Source organism: Alligator mississippiensis, chromosome 2, assembly GCF_030867095.1.
Source record: "Alligator mississippiensis isolate rAllMis1 chromosome 2, rAllMis1, whole genome shotgun sequence".
Taxonomy (NCBI): Eukaryota; Metazoa; Chordata; order Crocodylia; family Alligatoridae; genus Alligator; species Alligator mississippiensis.
Window position 1 is genome coordinate 132,967,449 of NC_081825.1, and position 26,717 is coordinate 132,994,165.

The 26,717-nt window shown below is 44.7% G+C and overlaps 1 protein-coding gene across 1 annotated transcript in view; it reads left to right on the forward strand.

Annotated features, from left to right (window-relative positions):
* Positions 1-257: 257 nt before the first annotated feature.
* LOC102566916 (transmembrane protease serine 11E) overlaps positions 258-26,717 on the forward strand; it is a 44,357-nt gene continuing 17,897 nt past the window's right edge. Inside the window, exons 1-4 of the mRNA XM_059721303.1 lie at positions 258-335; positions 989-1,102; positions 24,510-24,631; positions 25,112-25,227. Coding sequence (XP_059577286.1) covers positions 24,532-24,631; positions 25,112-25,227 — 216 coding nt within the window. The 5' untranslated portion in view covers positions 258-335; positions 989-1,102; positions 24,510-24,531. The remainder of the gene's footprint in view (positions 336-988; positions 1,103-24,509; positions 24,632-25,111; positions 25,228-26,717) is intronic.

Below are 26,717 nucleotides of genomic sequence, written 5' to 3' on the forward strand. Positions count from 1 at the left end.
AACAGCAGAGAGAGATACTGGTTTAATATAATCCAGCAGGAAGAGCTTTATTTATCCAAGGTTTGTCTAGACCAGCAAATTCCTCAGCTGATGTACCTTGACCCCAAGGCAGGCCCCAAAGCACTGAAAACTTGATTACAACCTAAAGCAAAGAAAATCTTCATTCCGTCCAGGTTGTTTTTCAGGTTGAATATTTTCTTTCTGCTTCTTGAAACAAACACTTGACTTCCAGATGTGAATACATGTCTGATTTTTCCTTTTTTAGGAAATGCAGTGGTTCTGTGAACATTTTTGATGTTGAACAAAAAGCTGCCAACCAGCAAAGGCTTAGAAAGGTTAGCTTAGTCTAAAATATGTCCTCATTTTTTTAATTCAAGCTGATTGACCGCTAGTTAATATGACTTAATCAACACAGTTATAAATCCAGATCCCTGTGATTTGCATGCATTGGTTATAACTTTATAAAAGAAAGTTTTCTGAGACCTGACTTAAACTTAATCGCTGATTTTCTACTAACTTCAGTATAACTATACCTTTGGCTGGCAAAGTTGCATCGCTTTATTGGAGTCGCTCTTGCCTGACGTAAATTGACATAACTCCACTAAAATCATTTGGTACCATGTCATTTTACATCAGCTCTGGATCTGGCCTTGAATCTCAACGTTACCTCTGCAGGATCCTAACTCTTCCTTGTCGTTCTCCTCACTAGGTGCTGCCCATTTATTTCTGGTTTAGTTCTCGTTAGCCCAGGAGAAGGAAATTAGTTTTGCTTCCTTACAAAAATATCAAGTCTATTGTGATGGAGGGGTGTTGCCATGTGTAATTAATGCTTTCAGGAGGCACTGGGATTCCTGGATGAAAGGCGTGATGCACTGTTTGTTATGATTCCTTCCCTGAAACAATACTGCAGGTAAAGCTTCTGTCACCAAGACTTGTTGGACTTGTTTTGTCTGACTTGTTCATGACTCCTTTTCCTATCCTAATCCAGCCCATAAAACCTCCAATCTATGCTGAGATGCTGCACATCTGCTTGTGAAGCTCAGAACAGCACCTAGCTTGGACTGAAAGGTTTCTTGGCCCTAACCTTCACTGGCATCCAGAGGTAAGTGCAGCTTTGCTGTTGGGCTGTTGCTGGCTGGGAGCTCAGGCAGCACTGGTGCACAGTGCAGACTTGGACTAAAAGAGGCAGCAGCAGCTGTGACTTTCTGGGGTTTTGCTGCTTTCCACAGTTGAGACTTGGCTGGGAATAGCTAGTCCCCCCACCCCGTCCCCTCATTTGCTCATCTTTGCTAAGTCACATTCAGCAGATGACAGGAGAGTGGGAGACCAGCCACTTCACCATGTGGCTGGCTCTCTTCATGAAACTCTGTCATTTTCTCCCACTATTCCCTGGCCTCTGTACCCTAAGGACAGGGTGGTGCTGTGCTATTATAAATGCAGTCCTGCCTCTTCCACTGAGGATGCTGTTGCATGTTTGTGGGGCAGCCTGAGTGATGGTTCAATTTTGCTTTCCTTTGCTAATCCCTATGGTCCATATAGCTGTAGGGGCCTGCAGGAGATGGGAAGGAATGCAAAGGTAGGGGAAAGGACCAGGAGCTGTGGATGACAAGGAGGTGGTGGTGTTGCAATAGGAAGATCCAGGGATGCATTGCTTAGGGAAGGCATGGATAGATTTATGAATGGGAGCAGGTGGAGCTGAGGGCAGGGGAGAGGAGATAGAAGTGGGTGGGTATGAACACTTGTATCCCTGGTGCTTTTCCCCATGTGGCCCCTGTGCTGTGCTGTGCTGTGGTATGCTGCCAGCCAGGAGCTGGTCTGTACGACCTTCCATGAGTGTTGTGTCAGAGCCAGGCAGCAGTATGAGGTACAGACACAAGAAGTGAAGGGGAAGGGAGGTGGTCCCCTAAAGGGTGCCAGCCTGGTCCTCTCCCACTCGATGGAGTATGAGACCCTCCTTATGTACTTTGGTGCACCTCTATGAGCCACAGGGAAACCTTTGAAATGAGGTTATCCTCAGATATATGAGAGGTCGTTGTGTGCACCTAAATGATCTGCTTAGACCCAGACTGCAGTACCTGTATTCACATTGCATAGACCCTTGCTGTGTTGTAATTGATCTCCTCAAGGCTACAAACGCATTGCTTATGGTACTTGGAGTGAGTCTGTGTATTGGAGCATGACCTTTGCAGAGAAGCCCTTCCTTGCAAAATCTGCCTGGAAATTTACCAGCCCTGGCACCATACTGTCTCACCATCCCTCCGCTGGAATGATGATCACAATGAACAGCTCCTGGGGTGATAGTCTGCTTAACCATCCAATATATAACATGCCCTGGCTGAGGAGTTTTCTACAGTTTGAATTAGTTTCCAAAGGTTTAAAAGTAGACAGATCTATAGTCAAATATTGGCACCATTTTCACTCTAAGTGGTACTGTAGGAGGTACAGAACCAGCTGGGGTATACAGGATACCTGGAGGAGTAGCATATAACTTGAATGTATATAAGAGTGGGGCAGCATCTCATGCCAAATCCCTTGAGTCCCAGTCAATGGGACAAATGCATAATATGTTACTTGTACTGGAGCAGAGTTTTATACCCTTATGCCAGTGATCACCAGTTGGTCGATCCTGATTGACTGATCAATTGGGGAGCCCCTGACAGTTGATTTCAGTCTAGGGGGAGGCTGCTGTCAGGAGCTCCGTGATTGGGAGAGGTGGGACACATGTGGGGAGTGGTCAGGGCACAGTCTGGGAGTAGTAGGATGCACAAGGCTGAGCTGAGCTGCATCCCCTGCTGCCAGGGCTGGGTTGGGTGAATGGGACAATCCTTCTCTGTGCTCCCTGCCACCAGGTGAGTGGGGCCCCAGCTGGGCTGGGTTTGGGGAGAGTAGGAGCCTGGGCTCCTGCTGTTGCACGCACCCTGGTGAAAGCCCAGGGGGCACGTTCCCCCCAATCTGTGTGTGGGGCAAGGCAGCTGCTGCTATGCACTGGGCTTTGTGCCCTGAGTTTTGTGCCCCAAGCCCCAAGGTGCAGCAGGGCTTGGGGTGCAAAGACCAGCTTGGGGCGCAGTAGATCCTGGATTGCCCTTTACTTCAAAAAGTGATCTTCACCTTAAAAAGGTTGGAGACCACTGCCTTATGTAGATTGCATGGCCCCGTAACACAGAGAAGCTTGACTTATCCCAGTGGATCTACTTGCAGAGTAAAATGTAAGCCCTCATGATTAAGGAGTTTGGAGCTTGGCCTACTATGGACCACTTGCTCCATGAATACTCCTACTGACTTGAAGTGGTGCTGCTATGCACATGACTGTCAATACTGAGCAAAGAATCACTACCTGCCGCATATTAAAAGGTGATAATGGAATAAAAGCAATTTGATCCTGGGTGTAGCTGTATGACACCAATTCAGCCTGTTTCAAAACTCTTATCAGATTTTTTTGCACTATTTCAGATTTTCACTTGAAGCAGGGTTTCTCTCCACCCCCCAGCACTTAAATATAGAAATTTCCATCTTACTTTTCAGGTTAGTTCCCAAGCCATATGCTGGCAAACCTTGTACTGTATATTGCTATGGGTGACTGGTTTCTTCAGTATTGAAGCACAGTATTGGAGCTTGGCAGGAAGCAAGTGTTAGAAGGAATTTCAGAGCTAAAACAACCATAACTATTTATATCCAGTTCTGTCTATGGCATAGGCACCCAATCTTGCAGGGTGCCTGCTGCCCACAAAACTCTCTGACATTGCTTTTAGCCACTGGAATTTTAAAGTTAAGCTGGAAGTTGACAGGAAGAATAAATTATGATATTTCACAAGGGGCAGTGAAGGTTGGGGACCACTGGCTCTAGAGGTACAGACCAAAATCAAGTCTCCATTGTTAGTCTGCTCAAACACCTAATAAGGCACAGTGCTTGTTTAAAAAAAATCAAAGAACTTACCATCTAAATAAAAAAGACAGACCAAGGGTGAGAGAAGGGAAGTACTAGTTCCATTTTGTGTGATGCTTCAATAGAAAAAACCTACAGGAATAAACATATGAGAGTATGGAATTGCAAGATTAAGGGACTGCAACAAGTTTAACTCTGCACCCACATGTTCTCCCTTTATATGGTCTTGTTTTAGTCCAGTGCTTCATGGACAGCTGAATGAGGTGGTTTTGAGCCTGGACCTATTACTAGCCTCCCTTCATAGAGCAGGCATCATCAAGGCAGATATTTTTTTCTGTTGATGTGAGAGCTTTGTTAGAGGGATGGATTTCTGAAGAGTAGGTCAGAACATTCTAGGTAAATACTGTGGTCTTGCTGTTCTGTGGAGTAGGTGGCTTGGGTTTGGGAAGCGGTAAGATGTTGGGTGTCGTTGGCTTGTTCATGGGCAGAAATCTGAGGGGAATGTGGTCAGGTGACATGCTGTAAGTGCCTACTGGCTATGTGATGAAACTGCAGAGAAGTGCGTGCAAGGCACCTGCTCTCATTGTGGGAGATGGAAGGTGTGGGGAGATCAAGTTGCTTCATCACAAAATGTAAATGAGCACAAACACTTGTTTGCTTTTCTGATCCCTTTAAAGAAGGTTATATCAAATCAGGACAATCAACTAGTTACCTCAGGTGCCTGTACACATATGCATGGAGCCTGGGATATAAGCAGGAAGAAATGGAAGTCCTTGCAGTCACAGAGCTGTGATGTGATTGAAATAACAGAGACTTGGTGGGATAGGTCGCATGACTGGAGCACTGTCATGGATGAATACAAACTGTTCAGGAAGGACAGGGGAGAAGAGGAGGAGTTGCACTTTATGTAAAAGAGCCATATGATTGCTTAGAGCTCCAGTATGAAGCTGGAGATAGCCTATTGGGAGTATCTGGGTTAGGGTCAGAGGGGAAAGCAATGAGGGTGATGTTGTGGTGGGGATCAGCTATAGACCACCAAACCAGGAGGAAGTGGTGGATGAGGCTTTCTTCAAACAGCTAGCAGAAGTTTCCCAATCACAGGCCGTGGTTCTCATGGGGGACTTAAATCACTGTGACATCTGCTGGAAGGGCAATACAGCAATGAGCAGGCAATCTAAGAAGTTTTTGGAGAGTATTGAGTACAACTTCCTGTTGCAAGTGCTGGAGCAGCCAACTAGGGGCCATGCTATTTTTGACCTGCTGCTTACAAATAGGGATGAATTGGTGGGGAATGTAGCAATGGATGGCAACTTGGGCAGCAGTGACCATGAGATGATTGAGTTCAGGACCCTGAGGAAAGGAAGGATGGAGAGCAGCAGAGTAAGGACCCTGGACTTCAGAAAAGCTGACTTCAACTTGCTCAGGGAACCAATGGGTAGGATCCCCCGGGAAGCCAGACTTTGAGTGCAGGAACAAATCATTCTGGTGCGCAGGAAGACTAGCAAGTATGGCAGAAGACCAGCTTTGCTTAGCGGGGAACTTCAGTAAACCAAATCACAAAGAGGAAACTTACAAGAAGTAGAAACTTGGACAAATAACTAGGGAAGAATATAAGATCATTGCTCGGGCATGCAGGAATGAAACCAGAAGGCCAAAGCACAATTGGAGTTGCAGCTAACAAGGAATGTGAATGGCAACAAGAAAGGTATCTACAAGTATGTCAGTAGCAAAAGGAGGATCAGGGAAAGTGTAGGTCTCTTATTGAACGGGGAGGCAACCTTGTGACAGAGGATGCGGAAAAGGATGAAGTGCTCAATGCCTTCTTTGCCTCAGTCTTCACAGGCAAGGTCAGCTCCCAGACTCCTGGGCAGCACCGTTTGGGGAGGAGGTAAGCAGCCCTCAGTGGTGAAAGAACAGGCTAGGGACTACTTAGAAAAGCTGGACGTGTCCAAGTCCATGGGTCCAGATGGGATGCACCCAAAGGTGCTGAGGGAGCTGGCTGATGTGATTGCAGAGCCATTGGACATCATTATTGAAAACTCATGGCAATCAGGAGAAGTCCCAGATAATTAGAAAAGGGAAAACATAGTGCCCATTTTAAGAAAGGGGAAAAGGAGGATCCAGGGAAGCACAGATCAGTCAGCCTCACCTCAATCCCTGGAAAAATCATGGAGCAGGTCCTCAAGGAATCTATTTCTAAGCACTTGGAGGATAAAAAAGTAATTAGGAACAGTCAGCATGGGTTCACCAAGGGCAAGTCATGCCTCACCGACCTGTTTGCCTTCTATGATGAGATGACTGGCTCTGTGGATGTGGGGAGACCAGTGGATGTGGTGTACCTTGATTTTTAGCAAGGCTTTTGACACGGTCTTCCACAACATTCTTGCAGAGAAGCTAAGGAAGTATGGGCTGGATGAATGGACTGTAAGATGGCTAGAAAACTGGCTGGAGCATCAGGCTCAGAGCGTAGTAATCAATGGATCCATGTCTAGTTGGCAGCCAGTAAGTGGAGTGCCCCAGGGGTTGGTCCTGGGGATGGTTTTATTAATTGTCTTAATCAATGACCTGGAAGATGGCATACAGTGCACCCTCAGTAAGTTTGCAGATGACACCAAGCTGAGGGGAGTAGTAGATACGCTGGAGGTTAGGGCTAGGATGCGGAGTGACCTACACAAATTGGCAGATTGGGAAAAATGAATCTCATGAGGTTCAATAAAGACAAGTGCAAAGTCCTGTACTTAGGATGGAACAGTTTCTTGCACCAGTACAGGCTGGGGGCTGACTGGCTGGGCACCAGCTCTGCAGAAAAGGCCCTGGGGGTTACAGTGGACAATAAGCTGAATATGAGCCAGCAGTGTGCCCTTGCAAAGAAGGCTAACAGCATACTGGGCTGGATTGGTAGGTGTGTTGCCAGTAGGTCAAGGGAAGTGATTATTCCCCTTTATTTAGCAATGGTGAGGACACATCTGGAGTACTGTGTTCAGTTTTGGGCCCCCCACTACAGAAAGGATGTGGACAAATCGGAGAGAGTCTAGTGGAGGGCAACAAAAATGGTGAGGGGGCTGGGGAACATGACTTATGAGGAAAGACTGAGGGAACTGGGCTTATTTAGTCTAGAGAAGAGGAGACTGGGAGAGGACCTGAAGCGGGGTTCAAAAGAGGATGGAGCTAGCCTGTTTTCAGTGTTGACAGATGACAGAACAAGGAGCAACTGTCTCAAGTTGCAGCAAGGGAAGTTTAGGTTAGATATTAGGAAGAATTTTCTCACTAAGACAGTAGTAAAACACTGGAACGGGTTACTCAGAGTGGTGGTGGAAGCTCCATCATGGGTGGCTTTCAAAACCTGGCTACACAAAATTTTGGCTGGGATGATCTAGTTGAGGATGGTCCTGCTTTGAGCAGGGGGTTGAATTAGATAACCTCCTGAGGTCCCTTCCAAACCTAACTTTCTATGATTCTATGATTCTGTGATCATCTGGGAATCTTGCATTTTTTAACAGACTGTTCTGTGTCATGAGGTGGCTCTTAGGGTGGTAGCTGAGCAATAGATTTTGTATCACTCTTTAGCTGAAGACCTGAGAGGCAGCCTGGTGGTGTCCCTGTCCTTGTGATGGGGCAAGAGATTGCTGAGGTCACTCAAGAAGTTTGTGACAAAGATAGGAACAGATTATTTTATACGCCTTGCTGCGTTATCCTATGCTTTGGCAGATGGGCCTCTTCTGGGAGTGGAGCAAACCAGATTTTCAAGGCACATCCACACATGCGGGGAGGTGTTTGCAGTGGCACAAATTTGTGCCTGTGATTTGTGCCTCAGTGCACATGTCTGAATATGAGCTTCATTGTGGCACAATTTGTCCCACTTTGGGCAAACTGCCCTTGCCTTGCTCCTTCCAGCTCTTTAGGTACAGGGAGCTGGAGGCTGGAGCCATCCCCTGTGCTGGCCTCAGAGGGATAAAAAGGTGCCCTGGTGAGCAGGTCAGAGCTACTTGCCCTCAGGACCTTCTCAGACTTGGCCAGTTGGTATCTGGGGACACTAGTCCCCTGTGCCAGCTGGACGGCTGCAGTGGCCAGCTGGACTGACTTAGAGAGTGGCCCCTGCACCCTGTACCCACTGGAGCAGTCTGGCTGTGGGGACTGGTACCTGGTTGAGGCATACTGCCACCTGTAATAGCATCTGCCCCCTAGGACCTGTGCCTCCATAGCTGTGCACTTGCTGGACCTGGATGGGAACTGCACAGCCACCTGCGCTGTGGTATGGGTGCTCCAACAGACCTGCTTGAACCTCTGGGCCAGCTGCCAGTGGGTGACACAGCAGCAGCACTGTGTCCAGGAAACCCGGTCTGGTGCTAGAGTCTGCCGCCTGGCTCAGGCCTGCGAGTACCAATTGCCACTTTGAGGAGGACTGAACCCATCCCTCCAGCCCCTGCTGCTGCCCTCTGCCCCATTGCTGCCAGTCTGCACCTGACCAAGGGAGAGGACGATGATGAAGATCCTGTTATCGCTCCCCACATCTGCTACTGCATCAGGGCCTGGGCCACCATTAAACACTGGTGGAAACATGTAGTCCTTCCTGCCTGGGAGGATGGACACTAGACCTTCTGAATGGCAGGGGGCATATTCATGCATCTGGTGGCCCATCTGGCTCCAAACATCGAGCAGAGATGAGTGCAGTAGTATAACCAGGTGGGGGAGTCAGTTGGGGCACCAGCCCCAGGTACTTATTTTGAGGGCTGCAAGAATGGCAACTATAGCCATGGCCGCTGTCTAAGGTGCCAGAATTGCCTGTGCCACACTGTGAATTGTTTGTTACACCTCAGAGTGAGGAGGACCCTACATGAGATGCAGGAGTTATTTCTATGCTCTCTGGCTTGATGACTGTTAATGATTTTGTATGAAGTGCAGGAGTTCCAGTAGCTGATAAAATCTTTGAGTAGACCAACTAAATAGTTGCAAAAAAGTTGTTATTTGCAAGTTTGGGGACATACGCATCCTTCATCAGACAAAACAGTTGCAGAACACCTTTCCAAGACTGGCTTTTTTCATACCTGAGATTTTTCTGACCATCTTTAATTTCTTTATCCATTTTTCATTTCTTTATTTCTTCATTTATTTTTTTTGCCTGATGAAGAATGTGTGTGTCCAAAAGCTTGCAAATAACAACTTTTTGCAACTATCTAGTTAGTCTAATAAAAAATATCTCCTCTACCCAAAGATTTTGTCTGCTTCTGTGCTTAGACCAACACGGCTACAGCCTAGATTTCTGAAATATGGAAGATATCACATTTTGCCATTTGAAATGGAAACTTCACAATATGAAGAAGAATAAAAAAGCCAATTTTAGTAACGTGGACTACATTTTTTACATTGAGTTTATGGCCTGCCCAGCCTGCCTGACATCTGATACCCACAGGTAAACAACCTGCCTTTGTTTCCTGCATCTCCTTTAAATTTGCGTTCCTGCAGAACAGCTTTCCAAGACTGGCTTTTTTCATACTTGAGTTTTCTGACCATTTCTCTCTCCATTTTTAATTTCCTTTTTTTTTGGCCTTATGAAGGACGTATGTGTCTGAAAGCTTGTAAATAATAGCTTTTTTGCAACTATTTAGTTGGTCTAATAAAATATATCACCTCTACCCAAATATTTTGTCTGCCTCTGTGCTTACACCAACATAGCTATAGCTTAGATTCCTTAAATATTGAACAGTTCCAGTAGGAGAGTTATCCCAGAATGCCCTGCCACTCAGTAGATAAAATACTTTTGTCAGTTTGGACCTATGGGATCAACATCCTTCTGACAGAAAAGGGACTTGAACCTAATTCTCCCATGTCCTGAGCAAGTGCCGTGACATCTATGCTATTGGGTACAAGGTGGAGCACTGCTACCATGTTTTAAGCAGGGGTGGCCAACCTGCAGTACACATGCCACAAGTGGCCCATACAGCCTCTGTGTGGGGTATGTGGCAGACTGGGGAGGGGACAGGCGGCATGGTGGCAGGGCAGGGCAGGGCAGGGCAGGAAACAGATAGTAAAGCAGCAAATGAGGCAGGGAGCACAAGGAAGGATGCAGAAAGAGCAGCAGATCAGGTATGGAGCACAGGGCAGACAGCAGAAAACAGAGCAGCATAATTGGGCAGCAGAAGAGGATCGGGGCTAATTTGTTGCATAGCTGCCAGAAAGGTTGGCTCCCACTGTTTTAAATGGCATCCAAATCCAACCCTGCTTCCCATCGCTTTGCATTTTTTTTAAAGATTTCCAAGATGAAAGATAAATAGTTTGATTTGGGTTGAAAACAAAGATAGACCCTCAAATGAATGAGGTTTTGCTTGCTTTTATTTTTTAACTTTTGATTTGGCCTGGTGAGAGACACCAAAGAACTTCCATTTTGATTGAAACAGATTTGCCTTTTTGCTTAAGAAGCTGAACCAAAAAAAGTATTCACGCAGCTGTGTTTTTACAAACCATCCTTTAATCTTAAACAGGAGACTCCCAGTTTATAACAAAAGATCTATCTGTCAGAAAGGGCTGATTTGTCAAGTGATACATCCTGTGGGAATGTACCAGTTTCGATGACGCATTGCTTTATGAAACCAAAGTGAAATTTATCAATAAGATTAACATTATTGGTGGGGAACATATTAACTTTTTTCATTTTGAAATAACTTTTTAGTGGTCAGACTATTTCCTCATGATGGATTGGGTCTGAGAGTTACCAGATGGTTATCTAAATTGTCTTTGCACTTGAATAATCAGATGATTTGCTTCTTGCTTCTCTGGGCTTGAATGGCTCTGGGAGCTATTTGTCAAATGCACACAGCCGAATTGATGTTTGTGGGGGAGGTTTGCATAGGTACGAACTACGTTTGTTTTAAAGTAGAACAGTAATGACTAGCGAGATTCCATTGATAGCTACTTGTACAAAGCATGAGCCAGGGCAAGCACTTTACACTGTACTCAAGGAGTTTAACAATCGGGAGATATATTTTATCTGTTATAACAGGGTTTGGATCAGACTGTGAAAGCAGCCATATTCAGATTCTGGTAAGTTAGATTTCTGAGGGGAACTTGTGTCAAAGATGAGGCCACCTCATCTTTGAGAACAGCAGTTGTCATCTCTTGGGGAGGGAAGAAATCCTTTTGAACATGAGTTCTGTGTTGGGGATTAGACTCAACATTATCTTGAAAGTAACTGGTTTGTACACCTGTAAGGTTTTCACACCCAGGACTGAGTTGGTAGCTTGCAATTTCAAATTTGTCAATTTTGGTGAAATTTCAGCTATTTAAAAACATTTTTTTTGTTTTAAAATGATTTTGTACAAAATTCTATTATAAGAATAAAAAAGCGAAAATTAATTTCACTCCAGACAAGTCTCTTTCAAATGAATTACAGTGAATTTGCATGCTATGGAAAAACGCAAGACAGGAACACAATGAGCACGTATTCTAGTTTGCTCTGATTTTAAAAAATTCCCAATTTTCTGTTAAAAAAAGGAACCCCAAATCCACATTTTTCCATGACTAAAATGAAACACCACTTATATATACAGTAAAAGCTGCGCTATCTGGCATCTTACAAGCCAGCATGCTCTACTAACTGACATGCTGGTTTGTAAGATAAAGTGAAACTGGAAGTGCCCGCCGCGGCTGTGCAGCCTCCCTGTCCCACGGGGCCCGCAGGATGGGCGGCAATGCGGTGGGAGGGACAGTGATGCTGCAGGAGGGATGCCCCAGACGCGGCAGGAGAAGCGGTGGTCGGGGCCACTCAGTTAACTGGCATATTTTGTTATCCAGCATCCCCCATTACTGGGGGATGCCGGATAACAGAGCTTTTACTCTGTGTGTGTGTGTGTGTGTGTGTGTGTGTGTGTGTGTGTGTGTGTGTGTTTATTTATTTATTTTGGGTGCTTCATCTAATTGACTTTCTATAGAAAAGAGTCTTAAGTGACCTTAATTTGCTTTATATCAGTATTACCAGAGCAGGGAGGTTGTAGAATAGCCTTCTAATACAAGTAGCAAGGTCAAAAAATGAGCTGGTCTTAATATGGAACTTGGCCGGTTTATGAACATGAGGTACAACTGCCTATGATAAAACCTCCCTGAATCAAAGTCTGAGACGGGTCATAGGCTTTGCCCTGCTGACTCTTGGGCATGTGATTGGCTTCAGGTTTGCTAAACTACTTGTGTGGGTAAAGTTATCATGTTCCTCAAGGCCTCAAACTCCTTGCAGGTGCTTCCAATTCTTTTTCTTATACTTAACTGGGACCTTTTAAACCAAGAAACCTTTTTACTGCTTTTGCTGTATTTGTGTACCAAGAAATTTCCATCCTCCTCATCAAGGATCCTGATTTTCTCTGATTTAAAAAAATAACCCCAAATCCACATTTTTCTATGATTAAAATGAAACACCACTATATATATGTTCATAAACCAGCCAAGTTCCATGTTAAGACTAGTTCATTTTTTGGCCTTGCTACTTCTATTAGAAGGGTATTCTACAACCTCCCTGCTCTGATAATACTGATATAACGCAAATTAAGGTTGCTTAAGTCTCTTTTCTACAGAAAGTCAATTAGATGAAGCACCCAAATATCTCACAGTGAGGGATGCTATATAAAACCCTAGATAACATTGTTTAAACAGCATTTTGACCAAAAAGAAACACACTAACAAAAAGAGTAACTGTAAGTCCAAGCTAAGAGATCAAATGGAAAGAGAAATAGCTCCAAGTTTTATGTTTTCTTTACAAACTTTTCTTTTCGCTGTCCAAGGATCTTTTGTGAAAAGCCTCTTAAAGTCCTTTTGATTTGAGGAAGCAGTAAATGAGAGGGTCTTACAAAGGAACTGACTCTGGCAGGAGCTGTAGAGATAGCTACAAGTCCAAGAAGCTGAATGCTCTTCTACCATTTGCTACATGTGGGAAGAAAGGCTTAACCACTAGACTAAGGAAGTGACCCCATGCAACAACACCCAGATTGGACCAGAATCTTAGAGGAATCCAAATTTCCATTGCCAGATCTCATTGGCTGGAGCAGAATTTCTTGGATAATCTGTAATACAGAAATTTCTTGGATAACCCCAAGAGCTTGTGTAGACGAAACGAGGGGGATGTGTGCACAACACTTTAAAGCAAGTTACATGCTTTTGGAACACTTTAATGGTATCAGTGTTTGCACACATCAGCGGTACATTGCACATTAATTCCAGCGACTGTAGCACATTCGGCGGTGTAATGCACTTTAAATGATTTTGGGGTACAGCAAACTAAAACACCTCTGAGGAGTTTTAGTTTGCTGCCCTACAGTCGCAGAGCGAAGCATCAGGCTCTGTGCAGCTCAGGAGCTTTGCAGGCATCCCATGCAGGCAGCCTGGCAGCAGCCTGGGAAGGCAGGCTCCACCAAAGGGGAAAAAAAAAAAAAGCAGTGAGCCCCCACCTGCCTGCCTGAGTTGTGCGGGGACCCAGTCCTTCCCTCTGCGGCTGTGGTGCCACCTGGAACTGCCCAAGCTGGGTTCCTGCAGGTGGGTGCCACCTGGTGGGGATCACCATTGCCACGGAGGGAAGCACCAGCCCCCTCCCCCTGCCTCCCAGCTCAGGGACCACTCCACCTGCCAGCAGCTCGCCCTCCCCTTCCTACTGCCAGAGAAGCAGGCAAGACACGGGTGTACATGACACAGGAGTTTACTTCACCCTAAATTGAAGCAATGTTTTTAAAAATGCACTGCTTCAATTTAGGGCAAAATAAACCTCTGTTTCATATACACACACCCTGCACAGAAACTGTTGTACAAACAGTAATGCAGATGAGGAAGATGTGGAACTCCCTGAAGCCTGGTGGTATAACTGGCAAAGTGCTGTAGCTTTTGGAAATTTACAGCTTGGGTGAGAGAAATAATAGGGATATCTGTGAGTTACTGTGAAGGACAACAGGGTTGCCTCATTACTGATGATTGTGAATCCTGGAAATGGGCTTTTGCTCCTTGAGGAAGCTTATCATGGATTGCAGTATTATGGTCTTTCCAGCTCTTCATCCCAATCCCAAGCATGTGTGCAGATGCTTTTGGAGCCAAACTTGATACAATCTTAGTGATGAGCATGCACAATGGGCTATTTAGGTTGTAAGTGCTTTGAAACAGAAGCATCCTTTATGCGTTATATTTACACAATGGTGACATTAAATGCAATAGAGTCCTTACCGATGACTTCTTGATACCATTTAAAAATAAAATATAATACTCAGCTATAGAATGTTCATATTTGGGAAAGCCTGTGCCCCAGCCATATTTTGGAAGGTAAAGAAGTAGCTGTCTTGTGACATGGAGGGTTAGAGAGGAACAGGAAGGAATGTTCAGTGTCAAAACAGGATGTAAAAATACAACTCCAATGATAAAATGTGACAGCGGTTCCTCTCTGAATCCAGTTGCTTGTTTTGGGACCAGCATTCCTGCAGAAAGGGATACATCCCTTCATGGCAGTGATGTGGGCTATGTTGGTAACATGTCAGAGGGGAGGTGTTTTGCAGTGTCAGACAGTCAAGTCTGCAACAAGTGGAATTTCTTTCCCATGGGATAGTCTTCCATCTTGAAATCTAGTTCCAAATATAAGAAAGTTGAAGAATTTGAAGAACTCCTAAAAAGGAAACATTTTGTTTAACTTTGGCTCTTGCAGTATAACATTTAATTATATCATTTTGAAGCAAAAAAATTGAACTGCTTCCTTTAGACTATTTTCTGAATAGATTTTTCATCAAGATTGACATGATTCTGCAGAGCATTTTGGAGACTGCATTTTCTGAAAGAAGTACATTCTACTGGAAAACTCTTTGACCAGCTCTGTAAACTATTGCATGAAAGCAACTTCGGTTGTGTCAGTACCAACCAGCTGTTGTCATGAAAAAAACAGAAAGTGGACTGGGCTTGACATTCAGTCAGTGTTGCAAAGAAGCAAAAGCAGGATTGAGTAGGTCCATTGAAATGGTATGTTTTAATCTAGGTTTTTCACTCCTCTTAGCCTGTGCTGTCCTTCAGATAGAAATAGGAGATGCTAAACTGCTAGAGAAGTTACTTGTGAGTCTCATGGGCACATAGACACTGGTGAGAACTGTATAACAGGCAAGGGATTAACTTCTGCATTCAAGACTTTCACTGGGAAAGGGGCAGGAGGTAAAACAGCTTTTCCTCCATTTCCTGGGGACCTCCACCCTTCTCTCCCAAGCCTTGGGGCATTCTTACCAGTGTCTCAATCTTTCCTCCTGTAGTTCTGTGTAAACTACATGGGGCAAGTAGTGAGGAGCTGTTGGGAGGGACGGCAGGATACATGCAGCTCCTGTACTTATTTTTGGCACCAGCTATCACTGATCTATAAGGAGCCTGTGCCTTTTGTGTGAAGGGAAAGCTAAGTGCAGCTGAAAGGTGCCTTCACACTGCTTGTCATTTTATGATTCCCAACAAAAACCCCACATTTTCATTTGCTCTAAGCAGCAGGATATGACATAGCCTCTTGAGGCTTATGGTGATGAGTTAGGGAATTTCTCTTAAGTGCAGCTTATGAATTGTCAGCTGTTAGGAAATTTCTGTATTATTGCCTCCATGTATGCTGTCAGGGCTGTGTTGCGTATCCACCATGACTGGAGCAACAGGGAGTCTTTACACCTCATGCTTGGATGGATGAAGACAATCCAGCTGAGATTTGTCTGTAGGGACTGTAGCTGAAAAAAGCAACATGCCCACAAATGGAGTGTGATTTGGGAATTAGTGCATTATAAAAATTGCAGAATTCAGGAAGTCCAGAGGGAGTCTCACATGCATGGTAACTCAGGCAAGGGAAAAAGGACAAGCTTCCATAGCATAGGCATCCTGTTTCCCAGTAAAGGAAGAAGGCAACTGAAGAGGTGAACTACTGCTGAATTACTACACTAGCCAGAAGTCTTTATTTCAAGTGGTTATGCTCAGATGGAAGACACCCAGACTGACTCTCAGAAGCAAGGCTGAGCTTGTAGCACCGTTTCATAGGGTGGCCATTTTGCTGTAATAGGAAATTGGTGGGATGGGTAGAAATTTGGCTATACAGGAGCTGCATTTCAATAGCACAAGACCCTATAGGAATTGGCATGCAAAATCAGATTAGCTGGATCAGCAATGTACATCTGGTGGAGTAGAGGTTAATGGTTCCTTCCTGGTAGAAATCCTTGCTATGGCAGGAAGTGCTTCAGAGGGCATGACAGACCCTCAGTCTGTGCTTGCTGTATCTGGTGTTCACAATATATTGCAGTGGTTGCACCTATTCCTGGGTGGTGGTCTGGGTCTGTCATGACCATTATTAATCCGTTCCTTCCAGAGGACAATCATGAAGCCCCAGGAACCCATCTGGGTATGAAAGCCTCTGTTCTTACTGCTGAGAAGTTGAAGGGTTGGGAAGTTTGCCAAGATCTGCAATAGGATTTTTTAAAAAGTGAGTCATCTCAGACTACCTCCCTCATTTCTGCTACACATGCCCAGGCTATGTCCAAATCACACTGCTGTATCTTCCAGTAGCAGTGCTCAGGTTATGCCTCCCTCCCACCTGGAGACATTCAAAGCTCTCCTTCCGCTCCCCGTGGCCTCCCTCAGTACAGTCCCCAAGTACCCACATCTCTCCCTCCTTGGTCCTTTCCAAGCACAGCTGCCAGGATTGCCCTATTAGCTCCCTGTTCTGCTCCTATTGCACATCCCTACTGGCTCTCCCTGTTTTGCTACATCACATTGGAATGGCATTTCCTTGTCTTTACCACTCTGCCCCTCCCTCTGTTTTTATCTCTTATCTTTGCCTCCTCTGCTGCTGGCATCATATACCTGCTGCTTGCCAGCTTCTTGCAGAGGCTCTTCAGCTGCCCTGTGCAGGGGTCTGTCTTCTGGAACGCAACTGCAAAGCTTGACCCTTCCTCCACACTGCTTCTGCTAAACCTGCTTCTGCTGAGGAGCCCATAAGAAATAAGTCAGCCTGCGATGCCTGGTGAGAGTTAGCACCTACTTGTTGATGTCTATAACAAATGTAAATATGTGTCTGTGGCTGTAGGACTGTTGTGTGACACTCTCTACTGTTGTTTTGTTTTGGCTGGACAGTGCAGGGCCATCTCACACTGGGAGGACTCTCCCTGCCCCTTACAGCTCTGCTGCACAGGTCCCTTGAGGTAGCTGACCATCTGGGGTCATAGGCATCTTTGCCTTCTAGGCAAACTCTGGGGATCCAGTTTATCTTTGCCTTCTAGGCAGAGTCTGGATCCCCAGAGTTTCCTCAGGAGGAGGAAACTGTGTGCTCTGAGTACTTGGCTTGATTAGCCTTGATATGGTGTGGTATACATGAACCCTACCCAAAAAAGAATGGTAATTTCTCAATTTCTAGTCCTGCCACTCATCCCTCTCTGGTTTGGGGCAATGCACTAAATTTGTGTCTCATCCCTGTCTCCAATTCAGAGATGGGGGTGCTGTGTCTTCTACCTCTGTCAATCTTATTTGCATAGGCTGGATGCTCTTTGGGATAGGGACCATCCCTTACATTAGGTTTGGTTAAATCTAGTATCGTCAGCCTCTACATGCAGTGCGGGACCCGTAGTTGCTTCTGGGCACATCTACACAAGATGTAGCATAGCTGGGAACAAACTGTGATGCCAATGCTACTGTGCAGAAGCAATGAGCTGCTGCTCAGTTGCTCATTGCTACTGCACAGTAGCAGCTAAAACTAACCATGTGGTGATGAGACTGCGCAGTAATGCAGGTTACTGTACTGTCATTTAATACTTGCTTAAGCAAGTACTAAATGATTGCACGGTAACCACTTTACAGTTGGTTGTTCATATAGACAGGCCTCTGTGTTGTTACTACTACTGAAAATAGCACCAGAGCTGCTGGAGGTTGGCCAATGGGGAAAAGGGGGGAGGAAGGCTGTGCACATTTTTGCAAAGAGCCAAAACATCAAAGCATGCAGAAATCATTTAATTATCCAAGCTGTGTTGAACCTGTTTTCCAATTAATTACTTTATTGGGCAGCCAACTGTACTAGTAGTATTTGTAATAGGCTTGATTTAATACTTTCAGGGTAAGTAAATCCATTGGCAAGAGTTAGGATGATAGAAATTATTATTTTGCTCATTTATGCATTGTTCCTTACCACAGTGACCAGGTTCTGCCTGTCTCATTGAGCTCCAGGGAATGCAACATTTTCCACAAAGCAAGCAGCATGATCTGCCCTCAAAGATCAGATGGTTTTTCCAGGATGTATGGCAATGAAGGATTACCAGCTAAGAGGCTAATTGTTGGTACTTTTGAGTAACCTGGTAAATGCTTCTTAGGACAGGCCCATGTCAGAAATTTGCCAGATGCTGATACGTGAGTGGGTGAACTTTGTTTATACAGGAAACAAGGTTGTTTTAAATTAGGACAGTAATTGCTGGAGTGATTCCGTCACCAATTGCTTGCAGATCGCATGATCCAAAACAGACATTTTCCACTGCATTGTAAAAGTCTGATCATGGAGAAGTTTGCCATTCATTCTGATAAGCTCTGGCTCTCAAAGTGAATGCAGCCAGGTGCATGTTAGAGGGAAAGCAGACTGGGAATGACTTTTTCTTCCCCCATGAAAAGCCTTTGAAATTTCAAAAATATTTTTGTTCCACACAGGGATCAAATGAGAATTTTCAAAGGGAGAGAGGAAGAAAAGTCTGAAGTCTGGTAGTTAGGGCACATCCCTGGGATGTCAGAGCCCTTGGTGCTGCTTCAGGATGAAGTCTTGAATCTGAGTTTCTGATCTCGCAAGCAGAGGTGTAACAAGGCAGCCAGGCATCCAGAGCATCTGTGACACATGGGGGCAGTGGCAACTTCTGGCTCCTGTCCAGCTACCTGCATGATTGTGTAGCTGTGGCAGCACCTGCTTCTTTTTTCTGCCCCTCCCAGCCCCAAGTCAGCACCCAAAGCAACTGTCCCAGTTACCTCACCCTAGTTATGCTACTGCACCCAAGTGAGTGCTCTTAGCACCAGCCAATTAGTGACTCTAGGATGGGTAGGTTTCTCTTGCTCTGTCTCTCACTCTCTCTGATGTTGACCAGCAGGTCTTCCCTGGACTTTGGAAGCCTTTCCTGTAGGGAAAAATAGTTTAGTCCCAACTGGTACACTGCTGCGCAAAGTTTTGATTTTGACCAATCAGCATGTTCTGACTAAAACTATTTTGTTGAAAAATCCCAGCCCAGATCTAGTTACAGTAAAATGGGGTTTGAAATGCAGCGATGATCTCCTGCTGCCAAGAATAACTGTTGGTGTTCCTGGAGAGCTTATCTCTGGAAATGGGGAACTCCTAATCAACATGAGCACCATGTTCAGGAAACAGCTCTGAGCTACTGTTTGGGCCCTGCCTTAAGAAGACCTTTGCTTCTAGGAATGTGGGCAGATAGCATGCCACCCTAGAGAGAGGCAGTCATGTTCTGAACTATCTGGAAGTGTTTGATGGGCTTTCAGAGGTCATGCCAGGCACTGTAAATATGTGTCTGTGGCTGTAGGACTGTTGTGTGACTCTCTCTACCACTGGTTTGTTCTGGCTGGATAGTGCAGAGCCATCTCACTCTGGGAGGACTCCCCTTCTCCCTTACAGCTCTGCTGCTCAGGTCCCTTGAGGTGGCCGGCCATCTGGGGTCATAGGCATCTCCCCAGTCTATCCTTGCCTTCTAGGAAGAGGCTGAACATTATAGCATAGCTCAGCCCCAGTTCAGTAGATAAGGCCCAGAGTTGTAAACCATAAAGCTTGAAGCTAGGCTCTTTAGTCCATTTTTCTAAATGAATGGCTTGAATTTCACAAATACTGAGTTCCCAGTCAGTATTTACATGCTTCGTTGTAGGCTGAGGAGCCCTATGGAGGAGATTTTCAATAGTGTCTGGAGGGTTTACTAGCACAGGCCTTATACCCTGTCAAAATACTCCACTGAGCTGCAGCCACATAGTCTGTATCAGAAAGGATAGTTCAGTAGGATACCAATGAAGCTTCTAGTTTCTTTTTAACTGGAGAAAAATGTGTTATAGGCAGTGGTGCACCACACCATCTGCATCCCCCTTTTCAAAATCGTAGCTCTGACCATGAATTGTTGCTGATATAAAGTGATGTGGCTCATGCTCCTGTGTGGAGTAGGGAGGGAACAGGGAGTAGGCACTTTTCCATTTCATACCTGGCATATGAGCCCAAAGAGACCATGTATAACTCACATAAAATAGAGCAGTCCCTAAAGTGCTTCAGTCTCTACAGCAAAGTGGGCACTAACAAAAGTTCAATCAGAATCAATGAAGAAGGGTAACTTTCACCCTTCTCATCCTGCACCTCTCAAGAACCTCTCATTGCAGGAGAGACTCTGGACCTAACTTAAGTGAGAACCTAACTTAAGAGAGAAACCATCTTTCAATGAGGAAGGAGGCAGAATAATCTTAAGGGCAACAACATTAGTAGAAGCATTAAACCTCTGCCCTAGTTATCCATTCAAGAATCTTGACACTGTTTTTTAATTTGTATCAGGTGCCTCTGTGTTTCTCCACTTGCATAAGCTCCCTGTCTTATGGGTGGAGATTTTACCATGTAGCCTTACTTGTTCCTGACACCCCCTCCTGGGAGGCCACCTAAGTGTTGGCTGGGAGGCTTGACTTCATACCTTTTCTGACATGTGGATGTTGTTCTACCCAGCGGAAGTCAACTTCACTTCATTTTCCCCATTCCAGGGTTTACTTTCCAAAACAGCTCCTCAAGTACAATGTGTTCTGCTAAATAATATCTGTAATGCTCTAAGCTCAGGCCACAATGCTGCTAATGCAATGTAGGACCAAGGGCCTTTCCCAAGCTAAGAGACAGTGGAGTAACAAGCAGAGTTGATGCCTGAGGCAAACCCAGAGGGGGGGGCATGGTTCTGAGAGCAGGGTAGGGGCAGCAGTCTTACCCATGCCAGGAATTCCTAAATAGTCCCTGACTGAGGTGCTGCTGATGTGTGCTCTGCTTGTTACTCTTAAAGTGGCAAGTAAAAGCTTCTTGGGCACAGACTCTGCAGGGGTGGGGGACAATTCTGCCATCCCTTCTAACTTGGTGCCTGGGGCAGGTGACCCTCTCTCTCACCTCTAGTTATGCTACTGCTAAGGGAGGTAGCTCTGAAGAGCAAATGCTAGGCTATTCTCTGTGTCGGGACCGAGGGCGGTCTGAGGCTATGTCCAGTAGCCCGGACCGTCAGATGGGGTTTTTCCACGACGGAGTAGAGTTAGGCACGGAAGCGTATTGGTTTTACAAAGAAAGCTTTACTTACACTGCCGATGGTCACAGTGCAGGAAGGAAACTTGCTTGAGTTGCAGTTGCACACAAATAAACACAAGTGAGATCTCTTCCGAACCGAACCGAGATGAGTCGTCGATGTACGACTCCACGAGCGCTTCACACGGGGGTACGTCAAATTTTCCACTATGACGGGGAGTGGCTAGAAGCTGATCAGGCCCCTATGTCCTCCTCTAAGATACACGCGGAGTTTGCTAGGTTCCACAGCGCGCTTAGAGTTCCCCACGAGATGGTTGTTGAGTCCTCCAACTTGGGCAGAAACTGCTCTAACCTTTTATACGGCTAGCGAGCCAATTGCTAGCTGCCACACAGGAATAATTTAGAATTGACCAATGGTGGGACACTAATTTGCATACGGGTGGCGGGAACTCTTTTGCACCGGGGTTTTCTCTCTGCAGCTGAGAAATCCACCGTGCAAAGAAAGCTCCATGTGGCAGGAAAATTCCAGTGTGCCAAGGCACTAAAAATCATTGGGTTATGACACTCTGATCTAACATTCAGAGCGTATCCTGAGTAAGAGGGAATTCTTGGGGAACAAAGGAGCCCCATAAATTAGAGTAATACTTCTGTTTGAGGAAGAAGCAACAAAGGAGCTCTTCAGTTACGTTTCTGAGGCAAACAAAGGGAGCCAGATTTAGAGCTTTTAGTAACAGGTGAGCAAGTCAAGGAATCCTGAGTTAGGTTTCTGAAGCATGACGAAACACTGGGAGGGAATGAAGAAGGAGGAAGGCAAGTACAGTGATTAGGGTGCCAGGAAGGAACTAGGAGGGTTCAAGTTTGGTTCTCTCCCTTGACACGAACTTTGGTAACATCCATGCTTCATTTGTAGGATGAGGTAGCAGCACTTCCTTTCCTCCCAGGGATGTTGTGAAAGCAAATACATTCAAGTCTGTGAGGAATTGATGTGCTGTAGTAGCACAGGGGCTGGGCTTGTGAGTTCCGTGCTGAGATGCACAGATAACTAATTCATCTGAACGAGAGGCCTTCTGCTATTTTCTCCTAAGAAAAGGGGATGTGATGGGAGATACTTTGGTCCTCGGTGGCCGCTCCAGGAGCTATACCTTCATAAATGCTGAGTGAATTCTTTAGGACTCTTGGACCCAGCACACAAGCAAACTGGAGTCCCACTAAAGTCAGTGGTGTTTTATGTGAACATAGAAGCTCACCTACCTGCAGGATTGAGACCAGTATATCCAGGGATCTGATCAGAGGCATAACCAGCATTTTTTGTGTTCTGGGTAGTAGGCACAATCAATCATCTTCCCCCTCTAAGTTGGCACCTGCGGTTGGTGCCCTACTTGTCTAGCTGTATTTACTGGATCAGATACTAGAATCCTTCCTTTAGTTTTCCATTTTAACCAAAAGTATCCTCATTTTAAAGCCTGAGAGGGATTTTGAATACTTTGTGTAGGTCCAGCTACTTTGCCAATCTACTTGCATGCTTGAATTCTCTGTTGTTACTTGATCAACTGGTTTTAATATGACAAGGCAATTCATGATAAGTGATGAGCCAAGGCTCCATTCAGTGGGTTATTTGTCTCTGGGAGGCCTTGGAACAAGGAAAAAAAAGCTTTTGACCACGTGGAGTGGGGATATCTCTTTTTGGAAGAATCTGTGGCTTTAGTTTAGGGTATTATTTTTAATACATAAGTAAAGTTTGTGTTCATCTGCAAACCTGCAGTAATCTCTGACAAGGTATACTCTGAGTAATTCCATTCAGAGAGGAGGCAGAAGGCTTTGCCTACTGCTGTAGAACCTCCTTCTGCATGGCAGGCTATGTCTATCTGCCAGAAATTCACTAGATAGGGAGGGAATTTCACAGGTAACATTGCACTTAGCCTTGTTGGGGCAAGAACAATCTCTTTGTTCTGCATTTATACATCACAAAGCACAACAGGGTCCTGAGCCTAGTGGCTACCACAAGACAAGTAACTAACGATAGAGCCAAATGCTAAATAATGATCAATTTGCTCTTGCTCTTAATCAATTCCAAAGGCTATTATCCTGTGACTAGCTTCCTCTTTTGGATGATTTTTTTTTCTCTGGGGTTGGGATTAATTTTGAAATGTCTGAAGTCATTTTTTTCTCAGGCACTTTAAACCTCCCTACAAGGGAACTTTTGATAAGCTGATGAACTGGATTATCCTGTGCCTTCATGAGAGGATGCCAAACAAGGCCTCTGCTCTCTGTGGGTGCAACATCACTTCCTCAATTAAAATCATTAAAAGTGATTTTTTAAGGTAGCTGCAACTCCCTTCTTGGGGCTGCTTGCTCCTCTGTCTGCAGTTGGTTGTGTTTGTTCACTGATGAGGCATGGCCCCATATGCTACCCACAGTGATGTGCATCACTAAGGGTATTGGGAAAGCTGCAATCTTGCCTGGGCCCAATTTTGTAGAGGTACAAGGGGTCCTTGTACCTGTCCAGATATACCTGCCTTTTATATTAGGAGGACCCCAATTTGGTATCTTAACTAGAGTGAAATGGGACAAGTGGACAAGGTTCTCTACACACCATCCCTGCAACCCCTCATGTGTTTCTAAGCCCTAGGGTGTAAAAGGCAGTTATTTTGCTATTTTTGGGACCTCCTGTGACCTCCAGTGATGAGATCAGCAAGCCCATGTTATAGGTGTGAACCCTATGATCTAACTGAATTTAACTGAAAGCTTCCAGCTGTGCCACATGACCTTCCTATGTCTTCTCAATACCTGCTTGAGTTTAGGTCACGTAGTCATGTCCATGGCAATCAGTTGGACATTATTTTGGAAAAGACCAAAGACCTGAGTGAACATGGCACATGCTGAAATGCCATTCAAAGTTGCACTTAATTAAAAAAATTAATTAGAAAAGTCACTAATAGGCATGAGTGATCTGAAGACTCTGTTGCAGAAACCAGCCTTTCCTGTCTGCCCTTTGGGTTCAGCATTATCATCTAGAACACTTCTGTGAGTAGAGATGCAGACTCCTGGAACTGTCTCTAGCTCTAGGAGTGGAAATGCTCTGTGTACCCTTTTGGCCTTGGATGCACACTATCACTGATGCCTCTTCTGAGAGGAAAGTGGAAAAGATTGGGCCTGATTGCTGGCTGATGTAATTCCATGGGAGTAAATGGGCTAAACCAATGACTAGGCGAATCATCACAGTTCTACTAGGGTGAAAGAATCAGATTCTTGATGTAAACCTATGTAACTCTGTTAGGTTCAGATCTCTGGCCAGTATAAATCTGCATGACAGCAGGCATGTAAACCATTTGACCCAATGCTCGTTGTCTTACGTATTAAAAAATCTACTTTTTTCCCACCCCTTCCAAGGCTGACCCACTCGGACACACAGATGAAGCGTCTGGAGCCATGGAAGATAGCCCTTATCGTTCTTTCAATACTGGCATTTCTGGCACTTGTCATTGGTCTGCTTGTGTTTTTTCTGAGCAACGGTAGGTGCAACAGTCTTGTGATCCCCACACAGAAGTGCTGTAAGTGTTGCTGGGGATTCACTACTGCATTCTTCATGTTATGTTCCAAAAATAAAATTCAGTCCAGTGTGGAGAACACCCATTAGGACACACTTTGGACCCTTTTTCTGTCCCATATTAGTTAAGAATTTAATTAAAAGTTCCCTAAGAACATTTTAAGGCATGCTAGCTTGTCTGAAGTATAAATTCAAAGTCCCTGTCTCTTCTGTTTCTGTGTCATTTGGCTATCTGTGCTGGGGTCCAGGCAGAGTGGACAATGATCAGCTGCCTAAATGATACAGACGACTGCTTACTCCCATCTACTGAATATCTGTGCGTACACATTTGTATTTTATGTACTTATGACCTGGAGTTGGGTTTTCTATGGGACCTGAACCAAGGACCTTTTGGTTCCAAAAGGTAATTAGGCATTAATCTTTCCTTTTCTCTCCTCCTCTTTAGAAGAGAAACGCTATTACACTGCGAACTTTAAAATCACTAATCGCCAGTACCACCCTGACTTTGAAAAACAAACCTCAGAAGAATTTAGACGTCTGAGCACAGAGATCGAGAGATTGGTAAATCAAAATGTTTCTTCTTCACCATAGAGTGTTCTGAGAGCATGACTGGAAGTAAGACTGAGGTGCAGTTATGCCCCACGCCTGAATACTCAGTACCCAGAGGGAAAAGTGATTCTCTGAGCAAAGAACTGAACTGACTCTCAGGAAATTCACGTTTTGAATCCTGCTTCTGCTGTTTGCTTAGTGTATAACCTTATACAGAACAAACCCTTTGTGCCTTACTTTCCTAATGGATGAAATGAGGATGAGGATGATAATTCCCTCCCTTGTCAGGGATGCCACAAGAGTTAATTAATTAAAGTCTGTACCTCAGTTAGAAAAAATGATATTATGTCTCTGAAAGGAGGATACCTACTTATGTGGCCCTCAACACAAGTATATCTGAATGCCTCACAGTTTTTGCAATGTTTTTATCCTCACAAAACCTCTGTAAAGTAGGTTGGTGGTCATATTATTCCCCCATGTACAAATGACACAAAAGAGGCCCAGAAATATTTAGGCATCATCAACCTTCCATTGAATTCAATATCAATTTGACTATTAGGGGAGAGTGTTAAGACATTGAGCCTGGGTTTTCTACAGCCCAGGTGAGTGCTGCAACCACTGACCAACAGTTGTGTTCTCTCCTTAGCAATGGGGAAATAGCACAGTGGTAGAGCACATGCATTGCATGGATGAGTCTCTGCTTTAGTGTCTGGTATCTTCAGGATTTTTAAAAGACACCAGTACGTGTTCTAGAGTTTGGTGATAACTCAGAATTGTGTACCCTTGAATGTGTATGAACCAATGTGCTAATTTTCAAACCCCAAGTGGCAGTATAGACCACCAAATTAAACTAGAGAACAAGATGAGTACTTCCATAGGCCACTGTCTAATGCACAGAAAGAAGAATAGTGTTATGGAAGTCTTCAGTTGGGTGACATTCATGCAACCTGTAATCTATCATCACTAGAGTTTCTAAAACATTAGAGAGAACTTTCTAATAACCAGGGTGTTGTATCTGGCATAAGGGGCTTTCTTTAGACCCTGCTTTGATTTGAAAAAAAGATGAATAAATCATGGAACTGGAAGCTGATGTTTGCCTTGAAGCCAGTGTTTATGATCTGATTAGATTTAACCTGAGCAAGCCAAAAAGTCTCTGAGGAAATAGAATTACTTGGTGCTTCAAAAGGGCCAAATTTCCAAAACTAAGGAAAATCATGAATGAAACTGATTGGGAGGAGATATTTTCACAGAAAGAAGTCAATGGAAAGTGGGAGTTCGTTTCTAAAAAGAGTTTATTAGATAGCCCAAAGGCTGCCATTCCAAAATGAAAAAATAGGTCAGTATAAACTAAAAGCTCAGCTTGATTCAGGTGTGAAGTGAAGACAGAAACTGGAAAATATATAGCAGTATATAACACATGGCAAAGGGGAAACAAGCTGGCAAGCAATGTATTATAATGTTACGATAATGAAAAAAAACAGATAAGGAAAGCTAAAGAGACA